Here is a 12,246-nt window from a genome sequence, read left to right as displayed (position 1 = left end):
CCACATCCTCACCAGCAGTCAGTTCTGTCTAACTTTCTTACTGATTGCTAAATGAGAATAGGCACATATAATGTATCTGATAGACAGAGTGCCTGATGAACTATGGACGGAGGTTCGTGACATTGTACAGGAGACGGATCAAGACCATCCCCATGGAAAAGAAATGCAAAAAAGCAAAATGGCTCTCTGAGGAGGCCTCACAAATAGCTGTGAAAAGAAAAGAAGTGAAAAGCAAAAGGGAAAAGGAAAGATATAAGCATCTGAATGCAGAGTTCCAAAGAATAGCAAGGAGAGATAAGAAAGCCTTCCTCAGCAATCAATGCAAAGAAATAGAGGAAAACAACAGAATGGGAAAGACTAGAGATCTCTTCAAGAAAATTAAAGATGCCAAGGGAACATTTCATGCAAAGATGGACTTGATAAAGGACAGAAATGGTATGGACCTAACAGAAGCAGAAGATATTAAGAAGAGGTGGCAAAAATACACAGAAGAACTGTACGAAAAAGATCTTCACGACCCAGATAATCAGGATGGTTTGATCACTCACCTAGAGCCAGACATCCTGGAATGTGAAGTCAAGTGGGCCTTAGAAAGCATCACTACGAACAAAGCTAGTGGAGGTGATGGAATTCCAGTGGAGCTATTTCAAATCCTGAAAGATGATGCTGTGAAAGTGCTGCACTCAATATGCCAGCAAATTTGGAAAACTCAGCAATGGCCACAGGACTGGAAAAGGTCAGTTTTCATTCCAATCCCAAAGAAAGGCAATGCCAAAGAATGCTCAAACTACTACACAGTTGCACTCGTCTCACATGCTAGTAAAGGAATGCTCAAAATTCTCCAAGCCAGGCTTCAGCAGTACATGAACCGTGAACTTCCAGATGTTCAAGCTGGTTTTAGGAAAGGCAGAGGAACCAGAGATCAAATTGCCAACATCTGCTGGATCATTGAAAAAGCAAGAGAGTTCCAGAAAAACATCTATTTCTGTTTTATTGATGATGCCAAAGCCTTTGACTGGTGGATCACAATAAACTGTGGAAAATTCTGAAAGAGATGGGAATACCATCTCCTGACCTGCCTCTTGAGAAACCTATATGCAGGTCAGGAAGCAACAGTTCGAACTGGACATGGAACAACAGACTGGTTCCAAATAGGAAAAGGAGTACGTCAAGGCTGTATATTGTCACCCTGCTCATTTAACTTCTATGCAGAGTACATCATGAGAAACACTGGGCTGGAAGAAGCACAAGCTGGAATCAAGATTGCCAGGAGAAATATCAATAACCTCAAATATGCAGATGACACCACCCTTATGGCAGAAAGTGAAGAAGAACTAAAAAGCCTCTTGATGAAAGTGAAAGAGGAGAGTGAAAAAGTTGGCTTAAAGCTCAACATTCAGAAAACTAAGATCATGGCATCCGGTCCCATCACTTCATGGCAAATAGATGGGGAAACAGTGGAAACAGTGTCAGAATTTATTTTTTGGGGCTCCGAAATCACTGCAGATGGTGACTGCAGCCATGAAATTAAAAGATGCTTACCCCTTGGAAGGAAAGTTATGACCAACCTAGATAGCATATTAAAAAGCAGAGATATTACTTTGCCAACAAAGGTCCATCTAGTCAAGGCTATGGTTTTTCCAGTGGTCATGTATGGGTGTGAGCATTAGACTGTGAAGAAAGCTGAGTGCTGAAGAATTGATGCTTTTGAACTGTGGTGTTGGAGAAGACTCTTGAGAGTCCCTTGGACTGCAAGGAGATCCAACCAGTCCATCCTAAAGGAGATCAGTCCTGGGTGTTCATTGGAAGGACTGATGCTGAAGCTGAAACTGAAACTCCAATACTTTGGCCACCTCATGCGAACAGCTGACTCATTTGAAAAGACCCTGATGCTGGGAGGGATTGGGGGCAGGAGGAGAAGGGGAGGACAGAGGATGAGATGGCTGGATGGCATTATGGACTCAATGGACATGAGTTTGAGTGAATTCCAGGAGTTGGTGATGGACAGGGAGGCCTGGCGTGCTGTGATTCATGGGATTGCAGAGTCAGACACAACTGAGCAACTGAACTGAACTGATCTTTACACTGTGGAGTCATCCAAAACATGATTTGCTTACTTTCCATGTCTTTCTTTGTAATACATTTAAATACAGTGTTTCTATTTCCTCATATGAAGTCTTGCATTTTTCGGTTAGGTTCTTTTTAAGTACTTTATATTTCTGGAGGTACTTGTAAATGTCAAGTTTTTTTCTTTAAACTGTTGGTGATATCAAGATTTTTGTATTCTGATTTTACATCCATCAATTCTACTAATCTCATGTATTCTAATATTTTACCTGTAGAATCTTTTGGATTTTTAAAATATACAATCACAGTGAATAATGAGTTTATGTCTCCTTTTTATATGTGCGTGTGTGTGCGTGCACGTGTTTTTCTTTTTTTGTTGTCCTACTGCATCTGCTGGTACCCTTAGGAAAACAACGAATAGAAGTGGTAGTAACAAGTATTCCTGTGTTATGGTGACTCTCCTAGGGAAGCATTCAGAAGTTAAATATTTGTAAGTTTTAAAGAATTTTAATGTACTATAGAGTTAGCTTTTTCCTTTTTAGTATAAGAATTCTGATTCTGAGTTTTAACCTGATGTGTAGATTCATGTAACCACCACCATAATCACGACCGAGAATAGTCACCCTCAAAATTCCTTTGTATGCAGCTCCATTGTAGTCACACATTCCCCTTTGTCTGACTTCTGGCCGCTGCTGCTCTGATCTGTTCTTCATCTGTGTGGTTTTGCCTTTTTCAGAATGTTATATGAAATTAAACAACAGTTAACCTCTAAGGCTGACTTCCTTTACTCTGCATAAGAATATTTGTCTTTGTTGATGTATTGTTACTATTGTTGAGTAGTATTGAATTCTGTGGACATGCTGCAGTTTATGTATACATTAACCAGATGAATTATGCACGTTTTTTAGCTATGCACGTTTAGCTACGCACGTTTTTTGCTTCTTTGGATAATGAAGATAATGCACCTACATCATAGGGTTATTGTAAGGATGAAATGAATTAATCGCTATGAAATACTTAGATAATTCCTGATGTATAGTACGTGCTCAATAAATACAATCTGTTATTACTGTCCACATTATTAGTAAAGATTTTGAAGTAGAAAAGAACTTGACAAGTTCGGCGACTAGGAAGAGAGCCAACGTGCCTGGTGTGTAACGAGAGGGGAAGGTGGCATGTAGAAGGTGTGTAGGAGCAGGGTCAGACCTTATGGGCTACAGCCTGGAGTTTTTATTTTAGTCCAAATACAGTGGAAAGCACAGGGATGAGACGTGATCTGGTTTATGACTTTAGCAGATCATTTAGGCTGTGATGAGGAGAATGAGTTATGGAGGTGGTGGGAGTGAAAGCAGGTTACCGTGGTAGTCCAGAGAAAAGACGGTGGTGGCTTAGACCACAGTGGTGCTTATGGGGTTGGTGAGAAGTGGTTTGATTGAAGGTAGGGTTTGGAGGTATAGCCCACGGAACTTGCTGAGGGATTGTAGTTGAGTGGAACACATTCTGCTTCAGAGTAGTGGTGTGGCTAGTGGCTAGTCTTAATTATCAACAGCAACACTGTTTTTTCTTATGGCTTTCCTGAAGATTTTCCTCATCCATTAAAAAAAATACATTGGAATATAGTTGATTTACAGTGTTGTGTTAGTTTCTGCTGTTCAGCAAAGTGCATCAGTTATGCATATGCACATATATCGACTCTTTTTTAGATTCTTTTCCCTCACCAGTCATTACAGAGTATTGAGAAGAGTCCCCTGTGCTATACAATAGGTTCTTATTAGTTATCTATTTTATGTATAGTAGTGTGTCATCTACTTTTGAATTGAAACTTAAATTTTCTTGCCCGATTTCTGGAATCCACCTGAAGAAATAGCCTGCCTTTTCAAACACTTTTACATGACATCTGATTTCTTTCTTACTCATAATCACAGTCTCAAACACATTGGTAAAAAAATAAAGAATAAAAACGGAAACTTATCCCACAACAGTGTTTTCTCCGAGTGTTTTTCTTTGTGGTTCTCTACAGCCTGTGCGGTGCTGTGACCCCACATTCTAAGTCATCCTGCTGGAAGGAAATTTGATTCACCAGTGGGATGGTAGTTTTAGTGGTTGGCAGGAGTTCCTGTGTACACTTCGGACTGACTGTTGGAATAAACATTATTAGACTCAGACTAAAATTGGACCAGAAATTTATTTTCATCCTCCTTTCAACCTCAACTCACCCTCGAGTCTCTCATCCACATGACAAATGGTCTTGACTTCTTGAAGTGATCTTAAAGATTAAAGTCAGCCCTGGGTGCTGGCTTATTAGTCTTGCATTCAAATGGAGATTTTTTTTTTTTTTTTTGAAACAGTTAAAAATAGAGTTCTCTGATCTCACATGGAGACATTTTCTTTTATTTCCTGTGTGTCTCCTCTTAACATGACTATATTTGTTCTCTATGGGTCTTTAGCTTCCAACTCCTTCTTAAGACAAACACCTGATCAGTCTTTATCTGGAACACTCATTATGTCCTTTAAAAAAAAAAAAAAAACTCCATCCTATCTGCTTAATTTTGGACATCTCATATTTCAGGATTTGCTAAATCGGGGGGAAATCTCCCTTCTATCTTGAGTTTCTAGTTGTGTTTTGCCCCAGTTTTTATCATCTTTTGCCAGGTTAATGTCCAACTATGGTATTTATTTACTCAGTTGACTGGTAGGAGGGCTTATGGAATCTTACTCATTAGAATTTTGTGCATAATTTTGTGCTTCTTTGTAATTGACTTCTTTTGTGATCTTACAGAATACCAAGCTGCTATTTTACACTTGAAGAGGGAGCACAAAGAAGAAATTGAAAACCTGCAGGTATATTTCTTTGATTCTACTGAACTTGTTATTTGAGACTGATGCTTGGTTTTCTCATGTGTTGAAGTAAACACTCTGCTTTTTTGACACATTTACCCAGACAGCATCTCCACTTTGTACCTGCCACCAAGTCTTGAGTTTATCCTGGGGATGAAAGTCTTGAATGCCATTTTAGTAGAATTGATTTCCTATTTAAAAAAAAAATACCACATTTGGGGAAAGATTTGATTGGAGAAAATGATGGTTTTATTTGGAATGCAGGGAAGAAGATTGAGTATTTAGACTTTCATTGTAAATAAGAAAGCTGTGAAATATTGTTTCCTATGCACATTGCAAATTATTTTGTTGGGCGTCTTCCCAGCCTTGTGTTCGTTTCTGTGTGTTGCTTAGACATGTCTGCAATGTGATGTCAGGCAGATTAAGGCAGTTAAGGAAGTGGTCCTAGTAGGAGAAAGAATTGTGCTGGATCAGCCATTCCATATCCCCAGAGAGTGCTTGGACGCTGCTAACTTGATCTCCTTTGTGAAGTCCAGAAAGTCTGAGGGATCGTTTCCTTTGTCCCACTAATTATCATTCCCTGATGTTTGGTATTTACTTGCTGGGCCTGTAACAGGAAGTTTCACAGTCATAATTTCACATAACTAAATATTGAATCAGGCACTGATTCCAGTTTACTGATAACTGGGGTTGACCCCATATCTCAGGAGAGAGAACATTAGTGAAATTGAAATCAGACTTGGTAATTGTATAGTGCTAGGTCATTACATGCTAATTCAGTGAGTTTGTGGATCAAATAGTCTTTCCATTAGGTGATAGTATACTTTTTTAAATAACTGAGAAATAATTGAGATTGTATATTTGATTTTATATGAAACTACTGCAGGTAGCAAAAAGATGGCTTAATAAGTCATATGTGTGTGTTAGTCACTCAATCATGTCTGACTCTTTGCAACCCCAGGGACTGTAGCCTGCCAGGCTCCCCATCTATGGAATTCCCCAGGCAAGAACACTGGAGTGGGGTTGCCATTTCCTACTCCAGGGGATCTTCCCAACCCAGGGATCAAATCTGAGTCTCCTGAATTGCAGACAGATTCTTTACGGTCTGAGCTACCAGGGCAGCCTTATGGGGTATGAATTCAGGCCACCCCTGAACAGCTTGGTTTAAATAGTCTGGGGGAGGGAATAAGTCCATTTCACAAAGAAACAAAAAAGTGGAAAAGTACCTCTGACTCCTAGGGGACAAAGATGGGGGAGGGTGGGGAGGGGGGGCCATTATCTCCTTTGTTGCAAAATGCTCTACAGAGACCTTGCTTTTCCGCTTTGTTCTGATGTGTAAAAGATTGCCAGCTGTCTCAGAGAAGCTGCAGTGGGAGTATATTAAAGAAGCGGATTGCTGAAGAGGGTGGTACAGAAGTGAGCCCGTGAGCAGAAGCACTCTCTAACAACTCAGCCCTAAGAATTAACACAACCTTCCCCAAGTTATAGATCAGCCCTCGGAGTACTTTGACAGCTAATAATACTCACAGGGACCTCAGGTACTTGCAATCTTGGGGCTCTTCCTTTGTGCCAGGCATTTTTCTAGGCATGTTACATATATTCTTTCATGTCTTTTCATCTCCCTCCACAAAAAAGTCTCATGATCTTACATCTCAAGGTGGGAGAAGTTTTGAGAAGGGGAAGGATGAATAAGTGGGAAGGAAAAAAAGTATATTGTAATCGTGATCTCCATTTAAAATAAAGGTTAGACCAAGGTATGCTTAACAATAGTAAACATTAAAAAAATGTTCCTAGTTATACTTTAAGCTTTCTTTAAGTATATCTGAAATAATTATCTGTTCTTTTAATATGTCCCATTTTTTTTTCAATTTATTTTTTATTGAAGGAAATTGCTTTACAATATTGTGTTGGTTTCTGCCATACATCAACATGAATCAGCCATGGGTATACACGTTTCCCCTCCCTTGTGAACCTCCCTCCCCATCACGCCCAGCTAGGTTGTCACAGAGCCCTAGTTTGAGTTCCCTGAGTCATACAGCAAATTCCCTTTGGCTGTCTCTTTTATACATGATAGTGTATATGGAAACTGGCAACTCTTACTCCTCATCTGACCTAGAGACGTGTCTTGTTGGCAAATAGAACATTTTAAAGATTGAGTTAGAAATAGTTTAAAGTAGGGAGAGATTTCTAGCTGCGTCTACAAAAACAGTTGGAAAAACTGGTAATGGTGCACTTATTTTCCTGTCTGACTTGAACCTGCTGGGGTTGAGGAACAGACAGCGCTTCCACTAGGACAGATGGTCTCTAGTTTGCCGCTGTCCCCATTCTGGGCCATTTCCCCTGCCTGGTTCCTTTCACCCCTGGGAGATGCAGAAAATAACTACATGTATAGCAGCATAGACCAAGTCAGAAAAGATGCAAGTTCATAAATCTATAACCCCATTTGGCTGTACTTGTGGGCACTTGCTGAACATCATCCCCACCTGTTTTATTCCACTAAGTGACAAAGTCACATCTGTTGTCACGGGACTGGTGGAAGACAATTGGTGAGCAGCTCTTTTGTTGCTCATTTCTTTATATGGGTTTCAACTGGCAGCCTTCACGGCCTCTTCGATTTTCTTTCTCTGCTTACAGGTCACAGAGAAGTCAGATTTGTTTCAGGACCTCTTCAAAACACCTTTCTAGAGTAAGAAAGAGTCTGTGCTTAAGTACGTAGGGAAAGTGATTCATTCTGTCACCATATGTAAGAATTGATATGTGTCATATTTAGTTTTTTGAGATGTTTTCATAGACTTAAAAAAAAAAAAAAATGGCCTGACTCAGCAAGTGGAGAGCCTAATGTCAGCTTGCTATTCTGTTTTTGACTGTAAATTCATAGGAAGTCATTTAATTGTTAAATTCCCCCACCTACAAAATAGAATCCTTTTTGATTGGAAGTTGGAACTTTTAGCCCAGAGTCTCAAGGCTTATAAAAGTGGGGAGTTTTTATCTCAGACATGCTCTGTCGCCCACATTTGTGGAAGGCTATGATCTAGAAGGGGCTTGGTCCTGGGACTGGCTTTTCAAAATGTGTAGCAACTCAGATACATATCCTTCCTGTAATTCAAAAGCAGAACGTTATTGATGACTTGAATGAATTCATTTCCAAATTGCATCAATTTATATATACCTTTTACCCAAAGCCCTTGACTGACTTTTCTACTCAAATCTCCAGTAGGAGAGTTGTGGCAGGTCCAGCATTTTCCATGGCTTAGCTATCTCATTTATACTAAAACCAGCAAAATTCTTAAATTTTGTTCAAATATACCCTTCACTTAGCAAACTTTGCCCTAAGAGTTATTTGATCACTAAATGATATTTAGCATCATCTAGTTCATTTTTCAGTTCTGAATAAGTCTGTGTTACTGATTTTATTTTTGAAAGAGTGGCACCTTTACAGATATTTATTTGAGAAAACTTTGCCTGTGGTAGCCATTGCACAACAAGTTCATGATTTATGTAGAAACATAATTCACACCTGCCCTTTCAAGGCATGTGATAAAGCTAATTCTCCCATGGTGTAAATAAAGATTTTTTTGCTTTGAAATTGTCTAGGAACACGGTTTGAAAATCACCATCACAGCTCTTGTACAAAATCTTATATAGTTGGTTTTTGTCTTATTGTAGTCAGAGAACCAGCTGTGATGATATTTAATGCATGATGAGAGTATGAAAGAATTCAGGTTTTTGAGTTAGGATTCAGTTCAGCTCCTTGCACTGTGCCATTAGGAAAGTAATCAACTTCTCTGGCATTTGGTTTTCTCAGTTTCAGCATTTGTTCAATAATAATCATATTGATGCCCAAATAACAAGTATTGGAGAAGATGTGGAGAAAATAGAACCCTCCTACACTGTTGGTAGGAATGTGAACTGGTGCAGCTACTATGGAGAACAATATGGAGGTTTCTCAAAAAACAACAATAGAGCTACTATATGAGATAGCAGTTCCACTCCTGGGTGTATACCTGAAAAAAACAAAAACACTTAATTTGAAAGCTATATGCACCTCAATGTTCATAGCAGCATTATTCACAATTACCAAGATATGGATGAACCCTAACTGTTCATCAACAGGTGAATGGATGAATATAAATAAGCTACAAGGATATATAGTACCATGCAAGGAACATAGCCAATACTTTACAATAACTCTAGATGGAATATAACTTTTAAAAATTGTGAACCACTGTGTTGTACACCTATAACAGAATATTGTACATCAACTGTAGCTCAGTTTTTAAAAATGTAGTCATTTTGATGATGTCTCCATTCTAGGATTGTTCAATATGACATATACCCGATTATGAGCACATGTTCAGTAAATACCATTTCTCATTCATTTCGCTCTGCTCAAGTCTCCTTGTAATTAGGCAGCTTGAGTTTAGAGCAGTCCTCAGGTCCTTTTGATTGAGGACTTCTTTGGGACTTTGGCATTCTTTCCATGGTCTTCCAGCTGTCCACTAGCCTCTGTGCTCTATATCAGGGGGTCTAAACAGGCTTTCCCAGAGGTCATTATGCTGAACAGTGAGCCTCCAAAATGCTCCTTGACAAAAATATTTCATGGTCTAATAAGTTTGAGAAATATCTTGTTCCCCTGTTAGAGCATTACCGTGGATAGAGAGGAGCAGAGGGAGGGAGGGAAGAAGGGAGGGCTCTATAGCTTGTTTCTCGTAATTCTTTTCTTCCTCCTAGTAACCGATGTTTCTGAATACTGCTCTGTGTTGATCTGTATAATCTTATCTCAGTGTACAATCTACTTTCTTAGTCTTGAGTTCTTTGAGTGATGTTATTACCCTTTTCGTGCCACCAAGGTCCTGCTTATTAATCTGATTGTAGGTACCTGGGGGGAGCAGTTTTTTTCTCTGTTTGTGAAAGTACCTAGTAAAGTTCTTGGCACATCGATGATGCACAAATATTTTTTTAAAATAACCTATGATTGAAAAACAAGTAGTTTACTGAAAAAAAAAACAGACAAGTAGTGACTAAAATGTATGCCAACCTTTGTTCTGTGCATTTGGTACTAGTATTAGAAAGAGTAAATGTAGAAATGTAAACAAAGATTTGTCCCCATTTTCAGATTTTGCAACCTGAGGCTTTCAGAGTCTGTGAATTGTCAGAAATCCTAGATTAGTATGTGTGTGTGTGCTGGGTCTCTCAGTCGTGACCAGTTATTTGCAACCCAGTGGACTGTAGCCCCACTAGGCTCCTCTGTCCATGGGATTATCCCAGCAGGAATATTGGAGTAGGTTGCCAGGGAGCCTGAATTTGAATCCATCTAGATCTGTCTGACTTTGAAGCCAATGTTTTTCTATTAATCAATGCAACATTAATGGAAAGAACATTGGATCTAGAAATACAAGGTCTGGAGTGTGGTCTCACTTTGGGGACAATGAACTGTGTGACCTTCAGACAATTTTTTTGAATCATTTTTCTAATTTACAAAATGAAGAACCAGGCCGTATATTAATAGCAGCTTTGGATTTTATCACTGGTCCAACCACACTTTAAAAGATAAATTCAGTTTGTCCACCACATTGTCCTTTCAGCCTTCAGTTCAGTTCAGTTCAGTCACTCAGTCGTGTTCGACTCTTTGTGATCCCATGAATCGCAGCACGCCTTAGGGTTACCTAACTCAGCATCTGTAAACCCTGCGTTTTATACCTCTCCTTATTTTCCTCCTCCTTCTGGAGGTTCCCCTTTCTAACCAGGGGGGTCTCTTCTCAGCTCTCCTTGCTTCCTTGGGACACTGTCTTCTGTTCTCCCAGTGCTGATTAGGATGCCTGACTCAGTGAGGGAGCACAGCTCTCAGAATGGCAAATGCAGCTTCCATAGGAGGGCCAGCTCTGCTTTCTGACGGGAGGGAAGCATAAAGATGGGTAGGACTTCTTTGGCTCTCTACTTCCTCAATTTTGTAAGTGGAGGGGGGAAAAAAATGCATGCCCCATATCTGGCTTTTGAGGAGCTTGGATAATGTAAAAATCCTGTTTTTGACCAGCACTTTCAGCGGTGCAGAAGTAAGTGCCTTAGAAATGACACGTTGTTTTATCAGTTTGTAACGAATGTTCTTTGAGTTGTGAGATAGAAGAAAACTAGCCAACAGTCACATTTCCTTTACCGGAACCTTTTCCATTTACCCCATTCATCACAGCCACGGTCCTCACTGAGGGGAAGCTTGACTGAAAACTGGCCTCTAGCAGGCCCCTGCTCATTGTGCAATGCAGGCGCATTTCTAACATGGTAACTCCTACTGTGAAATGATCCAGGGATGGGTGCCAAACTGGAAATTAACTTACGTTGTACCTGTGGGCCCCCAGAGAACTAAATGGTATGTTGACCTCCACTAAGAGAAACTTGTAGATGTCCTTACTTTCCTCTCTCTAACCCACCCCACTGGTCCATTTCTAATAGTAAACACATTGCTGTTGAAACAAAATTGAGTACAAACTACACTTGAGCTGATACAGCTAAGTTTACAAAGACATGCACACCCTGATCCTAGCCCATTTGTTATGTTCTTTACTATCAACATAACACATTTAAATCTGTTAATTCCTGGCGAATACTTTGAGGGAAGGGAAATAATTTGTAGATTGATAAACAAAACTTTTGCAAATATGAAATATTTCATTAAACCCTTATGGCATTCCCCTAAGTGCTGATATTTCATTACTGAGATGCCAGGAAAGATGAGAGAGTGTTGGGAAATATCTTAATTTATTGTTTCATTGTGTGCATATAGTATAATGTTAGGAGTTTAGTGGATTTGCTGGTTTGCCCCTGGTGATGTGTCTTGTAGACTCCCTGGCTACATAGAAGCACGCAAGTAACTTTGGGACGGAACTTCGATGAAAAACAAAAAGTGATTAATTCCTTGGCTGACTTAGCTCAGGAGCCCTTTGTCTCAGCCTTCAAGATGCTGTCTCGCCCCATATAATTCCACTATTTTTTCAAGTTGCATTTGCTGATAGAGGGAAGCTGGTTGGAGAATGAAGACTGTGTGCTTTACTTGAATTCGTATCATTGTTTGCCTCCTTCAGGCACCATCGGCTCCAAACATCCCCACTGTGTCTTTTTTTTTTTTTTTTAATTGAAGCATAGTAGATTTGCAGTGTTGTATACAACCTCTGCTGCACAGCAGAGTAGTATTTTAAAATATTGTTTTCCTTCAGGGTTTATCCCAGAAGATTGTATATAGTTCCCTGTGCTATGCAGTATGACCTTGTTATTTATCCATTCTAAATGTAATTGTTTGCATCTACCAACCCCAAACTCCCAGTCCATCCCTCTTCTCACCACCCCTCC

The 12,246-nt window shown here is 39.7% G+C and overlaps 1 protein-coding gene across 2 annotated transcripts in view; it reads left to right on the top strand.

Annotated features, from left to right (window-relative positions):
• Positions 1-12,246, top strand: part of FMN1 (formin 1) — a 434,454-nt gene that overhangs the window by 169,564 nt on the left and 252,644 nt on the right. For both annotated transcript variants that reach the window (XM_068965008.1, XM_068965009.1), the window contains one exon: positions 4,847-4,908. In XM_068965008.1, coding sequence (XP_068821109.1) covers positions 4,847-4,908 — 62 coding nt within the window. The remainder of the gene's footprint in view (positions 1-4,846; positions 4,909-12,246) is intronic.

Source organism: Capricornis sumatraensis, chromosome 2 (assembly GCF_032405125.1).
Source record: "Capricornis sumatraensis isolate serow.1 chromosome 2, serow.2, whole genome shotgun sequence".
NCBI lineage: Eukaryota > Metazoa > Chordata > Mammalia > Artiodactyla > Bovidae > Capricornis > Capricornis sumatraensis.
Note: the sequence above shows the minus strand (reverse complement) of the source record. Positions and strands in the feature narration are given on the sequence as shown.